The 22,345-nt window shown below is 42.5% G+C and overlaps 2 protein-coding genes across 2 annotated transcripts in view; both read left to right on the forward strand.

Moving 5' to 3' along the window:
• The window catches only part of LOC307032686 (uncharacterized protein), a 528,358-nt gene that overhangs the window by 505,432 nt on the left and 581 nt on the right, over positions 1-22,345 (forward strand). The gene's annotated exons all lie outside the window — the stretch shown is intronic.
• LOC307032688 (uncharacterized protein) lies at positions 6,786-22,170 on the forward strand. Its single transcript, XM_079670840.1, has 2 exons — positions 6,786-7,272; positions 20,641-22,170. Exons 1-2 carry the CDS (start codon positions 7,023-7,025, stop codon positions 21,870-21,872), a joined length of 1,482 nt encoding a protein of 493 aa, XP_079526966.1. The 5' UTR covers positions 6,786-7,022; the 3' UTR covers positions 21,873-22,170.

The following is a 22,345-nucleotide window of genomic DNA, read 5'->3' on the forward strand; positions in this document are numbered from 1 at the left end:
CACATTAGGCTTAGACCCAAAGTGTCCCACATTAGGCTTAGAGCCAAAGTGTCCCACATTAGGCTTAGAGCAGAAGTGTCCCACATTAGGCTTAGAGCAGAAGTGTCCCACATTAGGCTTAGAGCCAAAGTGTCCCACATTAGCTTAGAGCAGAAGTGTCCCACATTAGGCTTAGAGCCAAAGTGTCCCACATTAGCTTAGAGCAGAAGTGTCCCACATTAGGCTTAGAGCCAACGTGTCCCACATTAGGCTTAGAGCCAAAGTGTCCCACATTAGCTTAGAGCAGAAGTGTCCCACATTAGGCTTAGAGCCAACGTGTCCCACATTAGGCTTAGAGCCAAAGTGTCCCACATTAGCTTAGAGCAGGAGTGTCCCACATTAGGCTTAGAGCAGAAGTGTCCCACATCAGGCTTAGAGCTAAAGTGTCCCACATCAGGCTTAGATTCAAAGTGTCCCACATTAGGCTTAGGGCAGAAGTGTCCCACATTAGGCTTAGAGCAGAAGTGTCCCACAATAGGCTTAGAGCCAAAGTGTCCCACATTAGGCTTAGAGCTAAAGTGTCCCACATTAGGCTTAGAGCCAAAGTGTCCCACATTAGGCTTAGAGCTAAACTGTCCCACAATAGGCTTACAGCCAAAGTGTCCCACATCAGGCTTAGAGCCAAGGTGTCCCACATTAGGCTTAGAGCTAAAGTGTCCCACATTAGGCTTAGACCCAAAGTGTCCCACATTAGGCTTAGAGCCAAAGTGTCCCACATTAGGCTTAGAGCCAAAGTGTCCCACATTAGGCTTAGAGCAGAAGTGTCCCACATTACGCTTAGAGCCAACGTGTCCCACATTAGGCTTAGAGCCAAAGTGTCCCACATTAGCTTAGAGCAGAAGTGTCCCACATTAGGCTTAGAGCAGAAGTGTCCCACATTAGGCTTAGAGCCAACGTGTCCCACATTAGGCTTAGAGCAGAAGTGTCCCACATCAGGCTTAGAGCTAAAGTGTCCCACATCAGGCTTAGAGCAGGAGTGTCCCACATTAGGCTTAGATTCAACATGTCCCACATCAGGCTTAGAGCCAAAGTGTCCCACATAAGGCTTAGAGCTAAAGTGTCCCACATCAGGCTTAGAGCCAAAGTGTTCCACATTAGGCTTAGAGCCAAAGTGTTCCACATCAGGCTTAGAGCTAAAGTGCCCCACATCAGGCTTAGAGCCAAAGTGTCCCACATTAGGCTTAGAGCCAAAGTGTCCCACATTAGGCTTAGATTCAACATGTCCCACATTAGGCTGAGAGCAGAAGTGTCCCACATCAGGCTTAGAGCCAAAGTGTCCCACATAAGGCTTAGAGCTAAAGTGTCCCACATCAGGCTTAGAGCCAAAGTGTTCCACATTAGGCTTAGAGCCAAAGTGTTCCACATCAGGCTTAGAGCTAAAGTGCCCCACATCAGGCTTAGAGCCAAAGTGTCCCACATCAGGCTTAGAGCTAAAGTGTCCCACATCAGGCTTAGAGCCAAAGTGTCCCACATCAGGCTTAGAGCTAAAGTGTCCCACATTAGGCTTAGAGCCAAAGTGTCCCACATTAGGCTTAGAGCCAAAGTGTCCCACATAAGGCTTAGAGCCAAAGTGTCCCACATAAGGCTTAGAGCTAAAGTGTCCCACATCCGGCTTAGAGCTAAAGTGTCCCACATCAGGCTTAGATTCAAAGTGTCCCACATTAGGCTTAGGGCAGAAATGTCCCACATTAGGCTTAGAGCCAAAGTGTCCCACATAAGGCTTAGAGCTAAAGTGTCCCACATCAGGCTTAGAGCCAAAGTGTTCCACATCAGGCTTAGAGCTAAAGTGTCCCAAATCAGGCTTAGAGCCAAAGTGTCCCACATCAGGCTTAGAGCCAAAGTGTCCCACATTAGGCTTAGAGCCAAAGTGTCCCACATAAGGCTTAGAGCTAAAGTGTCCCACATCAGGCTTAGAGCCAAAGTGTTCCACATCAGGCTTAGAGCTAAAGTGTCCCAAATCAGGCTTAGAGCCAAAGTGTCCCACATCAGGCTTAGAGCCAAAGTGTCCCACATCAGGCTTAGAGCCAAAGTGTCCCACATCAGGCTTAGAGCCAAAGTGTCCCACATCAGGCTTAGAGCCAAAGTGTCCCACATCAGGCTTAGAGCCAAAGTGTTCCACATCAGGCTTAGAGCCAAAGTGTCCCACATCAGGCTTAGAGCCAAAGTGTCCCACATCAGGCTTAGAGCCAAAGTGTTCCACATCAGGCTTAGAGCCAAAGTGTCCCACATTAGGCTTAGAGCTAAAGTGTCCCACATTAGGCTTAGAGCCAAAGTGTCCCACATTAGGCTTAGAGCCAAAGTGTCCCACATAAGGCTTAGAGCCAAAGTGTCCCACATAAGGCTTAGAGCTAAAGTGTCCCACATCCGGCTTAGAGCTAAAGTGTCCCACATCAGGCTTAGATTCAAAGTGTCCCACATTAGGCTTAGGGCAGAAATGTCCCACATTAGGCTTAGAGCCAAAGTGTCCCACATTAGGCTTAGAGCAGGAGTATCCCACATTAGGCTTACAGCCAAAGTGTCCCACATCAGGCTTACAGCCAAAGTGTCCCACATTAGGCTTAGAGCTAAAGTGTCCCACATTAGGCTTAGAGCTAAAGTGTCCCACATTAGGCTTAGACCCAAAGTGTCCCACATTAGGCTTAGAGCCAAAGTGTCCCACATTAGGCTTAGAGCAGAAGTGTCCCACATTAGGCTTAGAGCCAACGTGTCCCACATTAGGCTTAGAGCCAAAGTGTCCCACATTAGCTTAGAGCAGAAGTGTCCCACATTAGGCTTAGAGCAGAAGTGTCCCACATTAGGCTTAGAGCCAACGTGTCCCACATTAGGCTTAGAGCAGAAGTGTCCCACATCAGGCTTAGAGCAGGAGTGTCCCACATTAGGCTTAGAGCTAAAGTGTCCCACATTAGGCTTAGATTCAACATGTCCCACATTAGGCTTACAGCCAAAGTGTCCCACATCAGGCTTCGAGCCAACGTGTCCCACATTAGGCTTAGAGCTAAAGTGTCCCACATTAGGCTTAGAGCAGAAGTGTCCCACATCAGGCTTAGATTCAAAGTGTCCCACATTAGGCTTAGAGCCAAAGTGTCCCACATTAGGCTTAGAGCAGAAGTGTCCCACATTAGGCTTAGATTCAAAGTGTCCCACATTAGGCTTAGATTCAAAGTGTCCCACATTAGGCTTAGAGCAGAAGTGTCCCACATTAGGCTTAGAGCTAAAGTGTCCCACATTAGGCTTAGGGCAGAAATGTCCCACATTAGGCTTAGAGCAGAAGTGTCCCACATTAGGCTTAGAGCCAAAGTGTCCCACATTAGGCCGAGAGCAGAAGTGTCCCACATTAGGCTTAGAGCAGAAGTGTCCCACATTAGGCTTAGAGCAGAAGTGTCCCACATTAGGCTTAGAGCCAAAGTGTCCCACATTAGGCCGAGAGCAGAAGTGTCCCACATTAGGCTTAGAGCGGAAGTTTCGGCTTCTTTCAAAGCAGGGGATTCCGTTACGTGGGCATCGGGAAAACGAAGAGGCATTGAACAGAGGCAACTTTCTGGAGTTATTTCAAATGATCTCTCACTATGACCCAGAAATTAAACGGCGACTGGACGACCTGCCGGGGAACGGGAAACTTACAAGCCCCGATATCCAGAATGAGATACTGCAAATAGCTGCTTCTTTACTCATCCGAGAAATAAAGACGGAATTGCATGGTGAGACGGACACCTTCTATGCAATTTTGGCAGACGAGTACAAAGACGTGTCTAAACGAGAGCTTGTGGCAGTATCCATAGCCGTGGGAACATGTTTCAAATGGGGGGTGCTGTGGGGATGACACCAGGGCTGGTTCTGACCAATGTGCTGCCCTATAGGCAAGATTTTAGCTGGCAATGAAAAACCTCTACTAAAGACCAATACACTACAAAAAGAGAAACATATTGACATGGTGGAAAGCTTATATAACAAGGCTTCAAATGTATTTAGTATTATAACATGTTTTAATTGGGGGGGTGGACTTCACATCCTCTAGGGGGGTCCGGGATGCCCCCCCTTTTTAACATTTTAAAGTAAAATGCTTCAATCTGGTGCACTTTGAGCGCCCAATTAGAGACTGATCTAGCGGATACTACTCTAAAACACCCATATGAAAAAGATCGGTTTGCATTTTATTAATCAAATAAGTATGTGAACATTTCCAATAACCTACCATAGCCAATAACAAATAAATGTAACTTATTTTATTTGTGTTGTTCATTCATATCTTATTTTATCAGTTAACATTTATTTATTTATGCTTATTTTTAAATCTCTCCAGTTTTAAACGATATTTTTGGTTTACTGTCCTATAGTATACATTGGAATGATGTCAAACCTGTTTTTATTTATCCTAATAATTATAAAGGTGTGCCTTGGAAATATTTGTTTACATAAACTGTGATCAAAACGTTTGAGACCCACTGAGATAACTTAGACTAAAGTGAACTATCTAAACACTCAGAGTCCTTTACCTCACTGAGCCTCTCAGTCTGACAGGACAGAACCCTCCCTCCACATTATTGTAGAAACAGTTTCTTATATCCGTTAGCACAGCAGAAGCTAACAACAATCCCCGCCGGTACCGCGGTATCCCCTCTCTCTATCTCTCTCACTTTGGCTGTGAGCTGCGGGCGCCTGCTAAGCCAACATCCTCCACTTTTATCACTACAGCGCCCATCGTACAGGGCAAATGGAAAATGTAACCGGGGTGAAAAGGGTGTTATCTTTACTTAATTAGGAATGTTGTTACATCAAGGCTGAAAATTCTTTTTTTTTGTATTATATCTTGTGGAAGTGCAGATCCCCTGTCCTCCACCAGGGGGTGCTGCAGCACCCTCAGCACCCCTACTTCCCACGGCCATGGCTGTGGGTTTTTTGGAGACTGGAGACATGCATGCAAATGCCATACCAGCGAAAATCCTGCAAGTGCTGGAGCCTTTGCAGCTTGACCCCAAGTTGTGCGTTGGATTTGGTTTCGATGGGGCATCGGTCAAAGTAAGTAAGTGAAGTAATACATGTGTTAATGAAAAACAAACAAACAAAACAAAAACAACAAAAAACAAATAAATAAACAAACAAATAAATAATTATGAATTACAATTATTTTGTTTTGATAGTTTTGCATTAATTGGACTTTACGCAATGTTTGTGTGCTTGCGCGCCAGTGTGTGTTTATGTGGCCGCCGTTCCAGAATGAGTATGTCCGCACCGCTCTGTGTATCCATGCTTTATTGTTGATGATGTGCAGCTGTTGGCAACGGTGTGTTTGTGCAGCGGCAGCCGTGTCATGTTATAGGCTACTGTGCTGGTGTTGTGTGCCTGTAACATGACTTATAATATATATGTGTCCATCTGAATAAACTTTTCTGCAATCAGGCAAGTATAGTTGGCTTAATAGTGGCTTATTTCAGTTAAAATGCGTTTTAGGACATTTTGAGTATGTTTGGTCTTGAACAGGCTGGGCCCACCTGATTTATTTTGGGCCCACCCACTCTTTGATTTCTGCCTACGCCACTGCCTGTAGGGTTATAAATTAGACATGAATGATCTCTAGTATATGTGGTGCATATAGAGACACAGACACAAAGAATACTTGGCAAAACAAAATGGATAGGAATTTTATAAAAGCTATTTGATAAACTTTCTTAAGACTATAATAACAACAATATTGACATCTGAAAAATACTATAAAGTGTATTTGAAGTGGAGAGCTGTGCTGATTTCAAAGAGGTAGAGAGGAGAGGAGATGTGCATTAATGTAATGCATCTTGTTATTATGGGATGGATAACAGTCAGGGCCAAACTGCCATTTTTGGAGTACTACCTGGCCACCAAATGATAAGGGGGGAAACTAAGGACAGTATGGCCTTTGCATCTATTTTAGCACGTAGAAGAATACTCCTAGAATGGAAATCTTCGATACCACCTAAAGCATCTCTATGGCTTAAAGATCTAATGATGTACCTGAACTTGGAGAAGATTAAATATAACCTGAGGGGCTCTTCAAAACTATTCGGCTCTATGATAGACTACATAGCTGAACTTAAGACACTAAATGAAGAAGAAAGGGAGGAACTATGAATGTATTTGCTTTTTTTTTTTTTTTCTGTCTTTATATACATGTATGTATGTGTATGTGTATATGTGGGTATACATATGTGAGTATTGTAGTGCCGTGAAAAGGGAGTTGGAGGCGGTGTATTCAGAATTGACTTCCACACTTTATAATTCATTAAAGTCTCGGAGGATAATGCATGAACTGCTCTGTCTGACGAGCTAGCAGGAATGAATAGCCACAGCTCAGTGTTCCCACTAAAGGGTCCGTGTGGCAACACAATACAACAGGTGAATTATGGTCCACAATATGGTGTCACCACAGTATATGGGTACATGTATTATTGTTATTATTCCTTATTTCCTTGTCTATTCATTTTAATTTTCTTTTGATACATCTGTTACATTACTTTATTTTTACCTATATATGTATCTATTTATTTACTTAGCTAGGAACGGGAGGGGGGGAAAAGGGACAAATCTTGACTGTATAAATGTAAATTCATTGTGCCTGACTCAATACAAAATAAAAATAAATAAAAATAATGGTTGTTGGTAATGTATTAGCGAGGGGTCTGAGCTCCCACGGATGCAGTGACATCATACCTCCTTGTGGGAGCTCAGCTCCCATTGGCTCACACATAATTCGAGCCCTGCCCCTCCTTGTGGGAGCTCAGCTTCCATTGGCTCACACTTAACTCGAGCCCTGCATGTGGCGTCTCGTCGCTACGGTTCTCTCTTGTGTTCCTGAGAAAGTGTGTGTGAGCTCCAGCACTACTGATTCATCATCTGTGTGTCTGGATAAACCTCTGAGCTCTTTTTTCTGGAGCGTTTACCTCGGACTATAGGAGCTAGCTTAGCATGCTAGCTGGAAACACGTTAGCAACACTAGTAAGATTGAGAGTTTGATGGAGAGAGAAACGGTGTGTTTAACGGAGTCTGCAGGAAAAGGTGATCTAGGAAACATGAGTAAAGTCCAAATGCTGCTGTGGTTGAAGAAGCAGCGACTCACTGCTGCTTCTGAAGAGATATTTGCTCTGTTTGAACAAACAATAGCAGAGCTCGAGGAGGAGCTGTTTCTTTCCAAAGAGGAGAACAAGAGACTCCAGAAACTACTGGACGCTGTTTTACAGCCTCAGCTTCGGATACACAGAGCAGGTCTGTTCCCTTTACACTTCATTAACACTTTAAACTCAACACTTTATGATCACATTAATAACACTTTAGAGGGGCCCTGGAAAGGGGGTGCTGCGGGCGCTGCAGCACCCCCTAGTGTCAGGCGGGCAGAGCTCCTCTGCCTGCAATTTTTAATTTTTTTGATTACATTTCTATGGAAGCCCATTTCCGCCACTTGAAAAAATAAAATCCCCATGTAAATTCGAAATTATTAGATAAAAGGTCATAATTATGAGATAAAGATTCATAATAATGAGATAAAAAGTCATAATTATGAGATAAGAAGTGCGCATGCGCTGCAGTGGCGCTGTCTTCAGAGGTCCCTTCATCACCTTGCTGCTCTCCACCATGCAAACGGCATCTATTCCTAAATAAGGTGCATCTATTCCTAAATAAGGTGTACTCTGGTCTTGAAAGAACATTACGCATCGAACTGATGTTTACAATCACGTTTATTCTCTTCTTTGCACAATCATGAAACACCGTGAAAACGTGTTTGCCTAGTAGACCAGCAGTAGAATTACGTTATCACATCGTTGAGACTTTTAACGCACACAAACACAATATAAATATCCGGGGCAAGAGGTCACATGACTTCCGGAAAGACAACTCTTATCATTTTTACAAAATAAAACAAAGTTCAAGCATACTTTAATATGGAAGCCCATTTCCGCCATGTGAAAAAAGTAAAATCCCCATTTAAAGTCATAATTATGAGATAAAAAGGTCGAAATTATGAGATAAAAAGTCATAATTATGAGATAAGAAGTGCGCATGCGCTGCAGTGGCGCTGTCTTCAACCTTCATCACCTTGCTGCTCTCCACCATGCAAACGGCTCTCTGTTTGATTCTGTCACTAACTCTGCTGCTGTGAACACCCCAATCCGTGACTCTGAACAATGTGGTCTGGAAAACCCTTTCAGTTTTACTCCTTTAACTGTTGGTATTGTCCATGAAGCTTTATCCAAGTTAGATCCTGGGAAACCGGCTGGCCCGGACAACGTAGAACCTTTCTTTTTAAAGATAGCTGCAGATTTTATTGCTCCACCTCTTACTTCTCTTTTTAACCTCTCCCTCAGCACAAATACAATTCCTAAAGTATGGAAGTCAGCTTATGTCATGCCTTTACTAAAAGGAGGGGAGGCAACTATTTTAAATAATTATAGGCCAATCTCTAAATTGTCAGTTCTGGCGAAGGTGCTTGAACGCCTAGTGAGTGAACAGGTAAAGGAGTTTTTATGTATAAATGATATCCTGTCTAAACATCAGTCAGGCTTCAGAAAGCAACACAGCACCATCACTGCCACAATGAAAGAGATGAATGACATTACGAGTATCTTAGATAATAAGCAGAGTTGTGCAGCTCTTTTTATTGACCTTTCCAAAGCGTTTGACACCGTCGATCATCGCATCTTAAAGCAGAGGCTACTCAGTATTGGCATGTATCCAGCCATGCAGTGGGGTGGTTTGTGAACTTCCTCTCTGAAAGGTCCCAATGTGTTCACTTTGATGGGCTGTCTTCTGAGTGGTTAAACATTACTAATGGTGTTCCTCAAGGTTCTGTTTTAGGTCCACTTTTATTCTCCATATATATCAACAGTTTAGGTGAAAATGTGGATGAAGCTACTTTACATTTGTATGCGGACGATACCGTGATGTACTGTGCAGGTCCCTCCATTCAGGAGGCTGGTGTTAAATTACAGGCTGTTTTTAACATTATTCAGACTCAGCTCTCTGAACTAAAGCTTCTTTTAAATGTTGATAAAACCAAGGTAATGCTCTTTTCAAAAGCTAAAAAGACACCAGAGCCTGTTTTAGATATTGTAACTACGCAAGGAACAAAACTTGAAGTGGTAACCTGTGACAAATACCTTGGTATCTGGCTGGATGACTGTCTCTCTTTTAAACTTCATGTCAATAACCTGCTTAAAAAGCTGAGGGTTAGGCTAGGTTTCTTTTACAGAAACAAGTCCTGTTTCTCTGCTTGAGGCCAGGAAAAGGCTCTGTGACCTTTTGACCTGTGCTGGACTATGGTGATTTGATCTATATGAATGCACCTGCCAATTACCTGATCAAGTTAGATGCTGCGTATCACAGTGCACTGAGATTTGTGACAAACTGTAAAGCATTAACCCATCATTGTACCCTGTATGCAAGGGCTGGTTTGCTTTCACTAACTGTACGGAGGCTCAATGACTGGTACATTTTTATATACAAAGCCATCTTAGGGAAACTTCCATCCTACATCTGCTCCCTGATCTCACGGCGTATTGTAAATGGCTACTGCCTGAGATCGAATGCTGTGGTTTTATTAAATGTGCCAACTGCTAGGACTGTCTTAGGGAATACAGCTTTTAGATGCGCAGCTCCACTAACTTGGAACAGTCTGCAAAAGGAATGGAAGTTGAGCAGTTTGGTTCCATTGCATGTTTTTAAAGCAAGGATAGATGCTATCCAATCGGAAACTGTTGGTATCTGTAAATGCTACTAGCTATACAAACTGTAGTCAATGTAAATATGCCATATGATGTCCTCTTTATTTTTCTGTCATGTTTGTATTCATGCTGGAACCTACTTGCAGCAGGTCACCATTGAAAAAGAGGTCAATGATCTCAATGGGTTTTTACCTGAATAAATAAAGGTTTTGAATTGAATTGAGTGACGTGTCCTAAAACCCGGAAGTGCTTGCCAACCTTGAGACCTCAGAAATCGGGAGCATTTCAAAACCACTGCGCGGGGGGGTGGGTGTGTTAGTGGCTGTATTAGATTAACATCTACACATGCTTATTAGACCCTCCAGAAAAACGCGGGCAAAAATCCTTGATTATGCGATTAAACATGCAGAGTTTTTATGTGATTTTATGCTGCGAAATTGCGGGAAGTTGCGAAATATGCGGAAATATGCTAAATATGCGGAGGAAAAGAATAACAATTTTTAAAAATATTGGGCTGTCTTATTTATTCTCTCTCACACACAACCTGCCACTAACGTTAAACCCCTTTACTATTCAATTAAACACATTCAATGTTTATTTATTGTAAAAGCAATTGGGCTATTTTAATCTCACACCCCGCCCCCCACACAAACACACACACACACACACACACACACACACACACACACACACACACACACACACACACACACACACACACACACACACACACACACACACACACACATATACACACACACACTTCTCCGCCTCATTCTGTTTTCATTTACTCGTTCGTTATCTGACCAGCTTCAATCTTGTAGGCTACTCACTTCGTTTCTTGTAGCCCTCTAAAGGGTTTTGGAGGTTGATCCCTCGGTGAACGTGAGTTGAATGGCTTTCTTGTCCGCAGCAGCAGAAAGCATTTTCGAATGTTTGAATGAATCAAAGTGGGTCGCCACCGTCAATTTTCTCTTATGCTCCAACTCACAGTTACACGGGGTGCAGAATAGTTTTCCCCCACTCTTTGCCCGGTCTTTAGTAGAAATGTTCGTCGGTAAATGGATTAGATTTTTTCATCTTGGTGTTTTCTATATCGTGTGAGCTCCACACGTTCACTCTATACAGTGTTGTTTACATTCTGAGATGCGCGAGCTGATGACGTCACGTCAAGACGAGTTAACTTTTTTTCCCTCAACTTTGTGTGGAAAAATGCAGGGATTATGCAGCCTTTTAAAAAATCTGCGCCATTTTGCTGATTATGCGGTAAATTCTGCGATCGCAGAATCGCATTTTTCTGGAGGGTCTAGCTTATTGTAGTTGTAAGTGCACTGCCTTGCGCCCTTTAGCACCATCCTTGATGGAGCATATGTGTGGGCTGGACCTGTATTTTTCAGGAAAGGAGTGAGCAGAGGGTAGAGTTGTCGATTCTTGTTCTGTTTTCTGTGACTATCTGCCTCACCCTCTCAGACTTTCAGTTGCGCACGCTACTAAAGAGACGCGCTACCATGGAAACCAAACAATGGTGTAGCTGTATTAAAGTCTGACCGGAAACAGTCCTGAGTAAATCTGATTTAGTCAGAAATGCGGGAGAAATATGACACCGGGAGGAAACCGGGAGAGGGCAATGAAATCGGGAGTCTCCTGCGAAAATCGGGAGGGTTGGCAAGTATGGTATAGTGGTAGTATAACACATGTGAAACATTAAACATAAACAAACATAAAAATACCTGCATTTCAATGGACAACATAAAATGGACACGTGAGCTGCGTTATGTTGGAGAGATAGCACCACGCTTACGTTAGCCTATTAGCTCAAATTAGCTATAGAGAACCGCAGTGACGCGTCCTAAAACCCGGAAGTAAGTTAGCATTTTTACCACTTCCGGTTGTTTCGATAAAAAGCAATGCAATTTCTCCATAGGATTTTGGAAAATAGCTCCAAATAAGGTCTGTGTTTGACACAAATTGAAGAGACAGATCACGTTTTATTCTACGACATTAAACCCATCAGCAGTGACCCCGCTGGTGATTTTTGAAGAGTTTACGTGTCTGAAAAACAATGGTTGTTAACAAGTGGCTGAATAGGACTACAGAAGTTGTCCAGGCCATTTTACGTCATTACACCGAACACGTAAAACACTCCCGCTAAGTTTGTTTGCCCTGTTCTGCTTGAAAGCAAGTACCTGCCTTCTGCAAACTGTTCAAACAAACGCTTCAACTTCTACCATTTAGAATCTGTATGTTTGAATATGGATCTTAAGTTGGCGTGACGTTGAAGCAGCGACCCTGCTGTAGTTTGTTTATAGCATAACGTTAGCATTTTGCTTCTGGCAACTAGATTTATGATTATAAAATTATAAAAGTAGGGTAGACATGTGGAGATTATCCGGCTGAACAAAACGTGATCCGTCTCTTAAATGTGTGTCAACCACAGACCTTATTTCGAGCTATTAGGCAAAATCCTATGGAGACATTTCATTGCGTTTTTGACGAAGGAACCGGAAGGTTCTCCTTCCGGGTTTTAGGACGCGTCACTGCGGTTCTCTATTGATGGTCACATTAATAAATCATATAACACAAATAGCCAATCACACAAAAAACATGTTGCTGTGAGCATTAAACGACTAACATTAAACTAAACAAACACAACCAAACGTTATTGTCCTAATAAAATAATAACATACTTTTTGTCCACTGACATAATACAATAGCACCTTACCAAGTCCCCAGGAAGTGCGCCGGACTCAAATGAAAATATTCGTGCTGGCCAAACGGCGGTACTACACTTCCGTTTGGTTGCCAGGCCCGGAAACACTTTTTCCCATTGACTTACATGGGGAAAGAGTGGTCTGTAAATCGTTGTATAATTTTTTTTAAACTACCCAGTATGAACACTTGTAAAGCCCTTATTAAAAACATTCGTTCCTCAAGTTGTAAAATGTGCTAATAACGTTATTCTGAGAGTTATTTCCCTCTGCATTATGAACGTGCATCTAACCCACGGGACCGCGCCGCCCGGCACGTCCATGTTACGTGTGCAGCACTACATGAGTTTCTCTTTACCCATGGATGCACAATAAGAACGGACCCATATCACCTTACTGCCATCCCACGGAGCTGTAATAATGGATATATACTACATGGGCTGTAGGATTTAAATCTTGTACTTAAATGTTGTATTAAATAAAGTTAATATTACCGACGTTAGATTAACGTCCCTGTAGCTTCTTATTGCACTAAGAAGCTTATTGCACTGATATATATATATATATATATATATATATATATATATATATATATATATATATATATATATATATATATTATATATATATGCAATAATTATTTCATGCTAAACAAAGCTCTGTTGCTTGGATATCACTAGATCCTGTTACAGCGTAATATAAATACATAACGATTGATGTGCACATTAGCATAATTACTAGCTAGCCGCTAGCTACTAACTGCCGCCTCGTTAATATCAAATCCATCATAATAACAAATCATTACCATGCTGTCATGAACGCGCGGTGCTGTTACGTGTACGCAAATTGACGTGCTTGATGTGAACGAGCATTTTGGTTAAAGTACTTCTCAGGCATGCTGGGTAATCTGTGACGTTTCGCTCTCTCAAAAGTTGGGCCATTTTATCATCATGCGCCAATGAGCAACTCTCATAGGAATGAATGAGGCCCCGCCTCCCACGCTTTATCCAGTTCTTATTATGCATCCATGCACCTTACTCTCAAGAGATCCTCACGTGGTATGAGAATCTCCCACAATCCATTGCGGTAACAAAGCTACAGTAATGCAGGCACATGTTTGTAACACCAGATGGCGTAATTCTCCAACTTAACCAGGATTTTACACCAACCGTTATAACTCTGTTACATAGGCACAAAAAAGTATCTCGGAATTCTTTCTCACTAAAAACGCTAAATCTGCAAAAAAGATTGAAATAGAAGATGCAGGGGCAGGGCATTATTACGCAGAATCTGTGAAAGGGGCATTATGCCTTATAATATTATATACAATATTATAAGTGTGTGGTTGCCTTCTAGTCACTTTGCTCAGCACTACTGCTTGTAGGCAGGCATGACGAGACTCTTCAGTCGACCCATGTTCAGGGGATGTGGGTTTAGTTTCCTGCACGCCTCAACGTAAGAGAGACGTAAGCGACGCCGCCTCTTAACTCCGGAATCTTGCTTCTGGATCGACAATTTTTTGGAGCTGGAAACGAACCGGATTCCGGAGCTAAGAGGCGTCAAGGCGGGGGCAGGGGCATGGGCGGGATCAACCTCCTGAAGACCGCAAAGACGTCTTGAATTTCGCATGTGATGTTTGTAAAGTTCCCAGTAAAGTCGTCCCTTGTAAAGTCGTCCCATGCCTTCCATTTCGTTTCGTAAGAGCATAACCAAAGCGAACAGCGCTTCAATACAATCGGCCATTGTTGTTGTTATCGATGTGAGGGATTTCCGCGCGGTTTGGCTTTTATGAAGCAGGCACGTAAACGGTTACGTCATGACGCAAACAATGAGGCAATGACGCAGTACCACCCCGGCTCTGTGTGGCGTGAACCTTTATATATACAGTCTATGGTGTGAACAAAGCGGGAGCAGAAAAGGGAAACCGGAGCTGAACCAGAAAAGCTCTAGCACGGAGCTACAACGGGGAAAGCGCTGGTGTGAAAAAGAGCATGAGACGATTGAGTCACACACAGTTAGAGACAATGGTCCTTCTGAGTTATCAATAGATGTATTCATGTTATTGTGAGCTGACTTCGGAGGTTGGAGGAAGTTCAGGGAAGGCCTTAGGGTATAGGAACAGTTAACCGTTGTTACATATACAAGTATAGATTTCAGAGGGAAAAACATGTGACATTTGTGTGGAAGGCTGCATGATAAGATGTGTGTGCGTTAAAGTTGTTTAAGGGAAATGTTTGTGCGTTCTGTCAAACAGTCCTCTGTCTGTAAGATTTTAGTACTCCAAAGCAAGAGCAGAGGTAATGTTTTCCTTGTTATTATTGATTGTTGTACAACAAAATAATCATTAATCAACTATACCTTTTATGTGCAACATATAGTGAAACATAAAGCAGTGGTTCTCAACTGGTCGGGCCTCGGGACCCACTTTTTAATTGGTCAATAAATCGCGACCCAAAATTTTGAAGCACTCAAATCTATTCAACAAAAAGACCTGCTGTAATATACACGCTTTTGAGCATACAATATTAATGAAAGTGAAGTACAGTGCATATATCCCTTATATCCCTTCACAGAACTAAAGTATGCTTTAAAAAAGGTTTAATGAGATGATGGAATCAAAGCTGAACTATATAAAAAGGCACACGTGCTGGAAACCCAACCCCAGAAGGGGGACTGGGGGGATTCTCCCCCAGGAGATTTTTAGAAATACTAACATAAACTACGCATTCTGGTACACTCTGAGAAGAAAATAAATAAATCTATTACTACCCAACATATTAATAATATTGTATGCCATTGTTTGTTTTTCACTTTGTTCTGACATCTTGCTGCGAGAAGAGTAAAGAGGAGATAGTCTGTGTGACTTACTTTAAATTGTGGGTAAGGGTAGATAGCTCCCATTGTTCTTTGACCTGTCAATCATCAAACTGGGGGTCATATTTCATTATGTGTTCATTTTTATCTGAAGTTGTACCCATGGATGTATAAAGAATATTTCTACCGCAAAGTTATTCTCCGTGGGGACTTCCGGCAACAATCTTGATTCTGATTGGCCAGAAGACTCGAAAAAACATCAGCAAAGATGTTTTATTGAGTGGATGATCACTACGTAACAGAAGTTTTCAAAACCGTTTATGGTCTCCGGTACTTCCAGTCCAACGCCGACTGCATGCACAGCGTTAGAAAATCGGGCCTTCAAAATAAGTATTTTTCCCCCAAAAAAAGAAGAAGAAGAAAACATTTTTTTCTTCAATTCTTTTTTCTTCACTCACACATCCCACTCGTTGAGAACCACTGCTATAAAGACATTTGTTCTTCTTAACACTCAGGGAGATACACACACACACACACACACACACACACACACACACACACACACACACACACACACACACACACACACACACACACACACACACTGTGAGGAGATGGAGCGAACCAGATGGAATCAACGACTGCTGATTCATTGCCTGGGGTCCCGCCCAGAAGTGAAACCGGCCAATGGAGAACTGCCAACTCACTGGCTAGCTCGCCCAGAAGTGAAATCGCCAATAACAAATAGCTAGGGAGGAGCAACCGACACAACGCCTCCCCACCTGTGCATAAATATCATGATATTCTGATGCTCGACGCCTTTTCTGACTGGCTGTCGTGATACGCATTATCACACAGTGGTGGAATTGAGCCCGGAATACTCTGTATTTTGTAATGTTGCAGAGTGCTCTGTATTATGTATTGGTGTTTTTTACCATTAAAACAGATTATTGTTTAACCTTTATCCTGGTGCTTTGAATTCCTTCTTTTGTAATTTAACCAGCTCATCAGTCATCAAGGGACGCGCGGAGCAGAGATGAACCTTCCAACCACTCGATTGGGTGGTGCTCCAACAGCACTAGTTGATTAAATGTGACATACATTGATAATTTAGTTTTAATGTGCTTTTTAAATGTGTAAAAAGCAAATAAAAAAACCACTTTGGGTTAATTCAAAGAATATATATTTTGAGAGAGATGTACATACGGAGCCCTGGAGGGTTCATAGAGAGAAAAATAAATAAAACTAGGCCACGTTTTATTAATTTTTGCGCACGATATACTTTCTTGTTCTCACGTTCCGCGGCACTCCGGCAGGACTATAGCTATACATCGAGATTAAGGTTAAACACATTTCTTTCACTTGTGAATACACATATAACTATGGAGAACCAGATGTGTGTAAATAGGCGCGTTCAAAGCAAGTACTTTTCCCACAAAGGTTCCTGAGAACTACAATTTAGTTGCGTTCGCACCAAAAGGTCTAAATTAGTTCTAGAGAACCTTTTTTTACCCCCTTTTCAGTCCCCGCTAGAGAGCAGGGACTTTCGTGGGAGAAAAAGGTTCCTGTGTCTGATTGGCTGGGCGGAATGCAAAGCACGCCCCGTCAAACTCCCCAAAACGTTTGTGAAGCCGCCATTTTATTATCCTCGCATTGAATTATTAGCATGAGCCCAGCGCAGAAACGCAGAGAGACTAACTTATGACAACACAAAATAAAACATGGGAGCGGTGGAGACGAGGAGATGTCGGCGTTCTGGCCGTTTACTCTGAAGGCTTCAGTAGAAGCTGCTGGGAGTCCCAGCAGCTCCGTGTGCTGATCGTTTCACCACAGAGGAAAGCACTTCACTAATTGCAGTACCCATAAGGAGCTGTACAAATGCTGCAGTTTTTGCGTGGCTGTGTCTTTAGTTGAAAGCCCAGTGGCGATCTGCTCATCTCTCATTGAAATAACATGCTACACAGGGGCGGACTGGCCATGTGTGTTCTGGAGAATCACAGAACGGACGGTCGTCCTTATTATTATGCCGTTTTAAACCAATTATTTAAATTTGTTTGTTAAATTCGGCATCATGTAAGTTAGGGATGCTCCGATCGATCGGCGGCCGATCGATATCGACCGATACTCACTCTCTACCGATCGATCAGGGCTCTCTAAAAATGCCGATCACGAGAGCCGATCGAATGACGTAGAATACATGACACTTTTCTCTGTGCAGCAAAACAAGCTCTCCAAAATGGCTTCACCGGTCTGGCAGTATTTTAAAGTGTCCGAAAAAGACAGTAAAATAGCGGAATGCAACGTGTGTGAAGCAGAAATCCTGCAGCTCCGCCCGCTGTGACGGACCGGTGGGCGAAACACAAGAGTTAGACCTAACACACTTAGCTATTTGATCTACCTCTGGAACAAGCTAAACTAGTTATACATATATTTATTCTTCACTGTCGGGTCACTCATTACTGGATCAGTGAGCTGCATGAGATACTGACAGGCTGTCAGGAGAGAGAGGGGGAGAGAGGAAAAGAGAGTGTTACCGCTCATTTCTCCCGTGTTATTATCCAAAGTTAATGTAAACTTGAATAATGTACTTCATTTGAATGAAACAACTATGTTGGTTGTTGTTTGTGGAAGCGCCAGTGATGAATGAGCCCCATTAACTGAGTTTTAAACATAACTTTAAATGGAAGATCCCCATAGGCCCCGCCCACTCGATCCGATCAGAGCATCCCTGACAGGTCCACACACTGCTTCCCCACAGCGAGGCTCCCCCCGCCCTGCTGTTGACAGTTCACGAGCGTCGAGCTCTTCGCCCCCCCCCTTGATAATTCACGATCGTCGGCACGCTGATAAAAGATTTTTTTGAATGGCACTTCATATCAAAAAGGTTGCCGACCCTTTTTCTATGACTATGACATAACCACCTTTTTGGGGCCTCTGTCTTTTTCTCCTTAAGTCAGGAGCCCCCCTCCCTGTGTACTGCTGTGAGGGAAGAGGGAAGAAACTGTCTCTCCCTTATCAGTGAAACCATTATAGGCCTTACACACTCAACTTAACAAACCACTTGTGTTTTGTTTATACTGTAAATATAGAAAATCATAAAATATGAAGCATTTTCATTGTGGGTTATATCAGAATATAATTGATTATAACTAACTTTCGTTTTAAAGGTAGAATTTTAAAATACACAGCCGGAGAAAATCTGCCACTTCCTTACAGAGTCCCTCCTCCAACACACACGAACGCGCACATAACCAATGAGGGCACGAGATAAGTTTGTGCCCCGATGGAAGGCTGACAGGCAGGTAGGCCATCCAGTTCTTTTAGCCGGGCCGGCTCAGATGATTGGTCGTACTTTTTACAGTATTATGGCTTCGACAGATGACATTTTTTTTAATGGATTTTTTGTCAAAGCACTTCAGATATTCATTGCTGTCGGGATGTTAAGCGCATTCCATGGAATATAACAAAAAGTGTATCTCGAGCCGGTTCCTCAAACTTACCTACACCACCTTTAAGTATTCACTTGATACTATGAAGATCTCAACAGCACCATCATTACTATGACATAAGAGGGTGCCATAAAATGTTCTGATAATACTTGCATACTTTTACTTAAATAAGGTTTGAATTAGAGCTGTGCAATTAATCGTATTTTAATCTCTATTACCATTTTGGCTTGCAACGATTATGAAAACAACGTAATCGGAAAAAAAACAATTATTTTGCTGCATTCCCTTTCGCAATGATGTTCTCAATGTGTCTTGCGTTACACAACTTAGCATTTAGATCAACAAAGGCCTTGGGGCTATGTTGATTGATTGATCTAAACACAATATATGCATTCCACTATGCTGTTGTACTGTATCTGAAGCTCTTAATATGATTGCTCATATTTTAAGTCATCTTTTTCCCGGCACCTTGCTTTGGATCATTTTCATCAACCGGCCCCCATTCCAAACTAATTGAATAGCCCTAGCGTAGTGTATCTGTGAACAATCCCAAATACAATTCATTGTTTACATTGCGGCTAGTGCTAAACCAGAAGAAAAAACCCTTTTTCATTTTTAACTGTGAGTGGAAAGGGGCTGGGCTACATGAGGTGAATTGAGCCAACATAATTAGACAATTTTTTCTGACTGTGTTGTTGTGGCAATTCAGCACTCACAGAAGGAAAGAATAAAACGGAGATGAATCAATAAAACACAAACACAGATATAGTTGATTAATTATTATTTCGTTGTACAACAATCAATAATAATGAGGAAACATTACCTTGCACACAAGCAGTCAATAGTGGTAATTAGTGCTGCGTACCGGAACGCCGAACCGGTACTGGACTTGTAAAAAGTTTCGGTTCAAGTCCGGTTAAAACCGGAACGTCAGGAACCGGTACTTACGTATATTCTCCTGTGTGTTCTAAACCATCTAAAACCTTCCATAGATCGAGAAATTTGCGCTGAGAAAAGACGAAAAACATTGTTTTGGCTTCTGATATGGCGGCCATTACTGAGCTCACGAAGTCTCGCAAAATATCGCAACTGCTCGCGAGATCTGTGTGACGTCAAGGGAAGCTGGCTTAGACATAGTGGACACTGACAGCGTGGGATGCTGGTTGCCATATTTGGTAGTGTAGCTAAGCTAACTCCTTTGTATGTATGGTGATATAGTGTCTGCCGAAAGAGCAACACTTCACCCAGACAATGTCAATATGCTGTTGTTCTTGAACAAGAACACAGACTTGTACTCTTGCATATTGGGTCTTGTATGTACATCACTATGTATGTAGTTGTGTTGTGTAGTTAGTAACACATGTAGAGTTCTAGAAAAGACATGGTGTAGACACAAGTTGGAAGGGGGCACAATAAACCTGACGAGTTTGAATTTGAGTTGATTATGAGTTTATTTTCAATTGATAATTAGCTCACAATAAGTTCACTTTAGTTACTCACACAACTTGACACAAGTCCGGACCTGAACCTGAACCTCTGGACTTGAGTCCGGACCTGAACCTGAATGTGAGTCCAGGTACACAGCACTAGTGGTAATGCTCCAACGAGTACAAGTCTTTCACATCATATATAGCAGCTGTAATGAACGCACACATAATTTCCCTTACATTAGCCAACACACCCACATATGTTCCAGATGTCGAAAGGTCATTATCTCGTGACCTCTTTAGGTGTAATTCATACCCTGTCAGGATATGAACCACCTAACTAACAAGACTTAACTGTATTATCCTGAAGAGGGCCTCTTTGCACTTCCACTCACCCCTAATAATTGCGGAAGAGACGATGGGCCTCTCTTCTCTGGAAACTGTAATTCAATAACATACCTAATTATATTGACTAGGTCCAAGACTGATATAACAGTGTGTTTCCTGTTTCCTGCAGATGTCCAGCAGCTGGTGGTGGTTAAAGAAGAGCCTCTCCCTGACCAGCAGGAGTGGAGCTCCGGTCTGGACCAGGAGGACCCAGAGCCCCCCCCACACATTAAGCAGGAACAGGAGGAACTCAGGATCAGTCAGGAGGGAGAGCAGCTTCAGGAGCTGGAGGAGGCTGATATCACCAAGTCCACTTTCACTCCTGACCCTGTGAAGAGTGAAGATGATGAAGAGAAACCTCAGTCCTCACAGCCTCATCAAAGACAAACTGAACACATGGAAACAGAAGCTGATGGAGAGGACTGTCGAGGACCAGAACCAGCCAGGAACTCAGATCCAGAGAGCAGTTTACAACCAAAGACTGAGGACCACACTGGAGACTCTTCTGAAGACACTGATCACTCTTCTGAAGACACTGATGACTCTTCTGAACCTGACACTGAAGACAGTGCTGATTGGAAGGAGACCAGAGAACCTGCCTCAGGCTCAAACTCACTGAAAAATAGACAAGAATCTGTCATTGATCCACGACGTAGTGCTGAAAAGAAACCATTCAGCTGCTCAGTCTGTAAGAAAGCTTTTAGACATAGAAAAGATCTATATCGACACATGAGAATCCACACAGGAGAGAAACCATTCAAATGCTCAGTTTGTGAGAAAGCTTTTTCACACAGTGGGAGTTTAAAGACACACATGAGAGTCCACAGAGGAGAGAAAGCACACAGCTGCTCAGTCTGTAAGAAAGGTTTTTCACACAGTGGAAGTTTAAAGGAACACATGACAATCCACACAGGAGAGAAACCATTCAAATGCTCAGTTTGTGAGAAAGCTTTTTCACACAGTGGATTTTTAAAGGCACACATGAGAGTCCACACAGGAGAGAAAGCACACAGCTGCTCAGTCTGTAAGAAAGCTTTTTCAAAGAAGGAACATTTAAAGACACACATGAGAGTCCACACAGGAGAGAAACCATTCAAATGCTCAGTTTGTGAGAAAGCTTTTTCACTGACTATCAATTTAAAGGAACACATGACAGTCCACACAGGAGAGGAAATGTACAGCTGCAATGTTTGTGACAAAAGATTTAAATGGCGTGGTCGTTTCCATAGGCACAAGTGTGTTGGTCGTCAGTCCTCACAGCTTAATGAAATTCAAACTGAGGATAACGGAGGGGCAGAGCCTCCAATCAGCAGCTCGGCTGAACACATGGAATCAGAAGCTGATGGAGAGGACAATGAATAAGTCTTATGACTGTTCACACGTGAGAGAAATCTGTCTGACTGGATTAACATTGTTGTACAACATCCATATAAGACTTAAATGAGCTCCATCTTTATCAACATAAGTGGACAACATGTTTAATGTTTTTGTCATTCTGATGTATACGTTAACCACTGACTGTTGATGAACCATTTTATTTGGATTGAGGGCTCCAAGTTTCCATATAGGATGATTTGATGTATTCTTTATTTCTAAATGTTTTGTATCATTGCTATCCTGTTAATGAGCCCTGTTTTACATAAATGTACCTGTTATCGGAGTGTTTTTGCTTCTTTAACTGTAAGGGAATACATTTTCCTATTTTGTATCCTGATGACCTAATGCTGTTACATGGAATACCTTACTCCCTAAGCCTGTTTTCACCCATCTGCAACCGATTCACTAATAATCACAAATGTTCATTTCTTTGACCCCTTGACTCGACTATTTCTTAT

Source organism: Notothenia rossii (genome assembly GCF_949606895.1).
Source record: "Notothenia rossii genome assembly, chromosome: 3".
Lineage (NCBI taxonomy): Eukaryota > Metazoa > Chordata > Actinopteri > Perciformes > Nototheniidae > Notothenia > Notothenia rossii.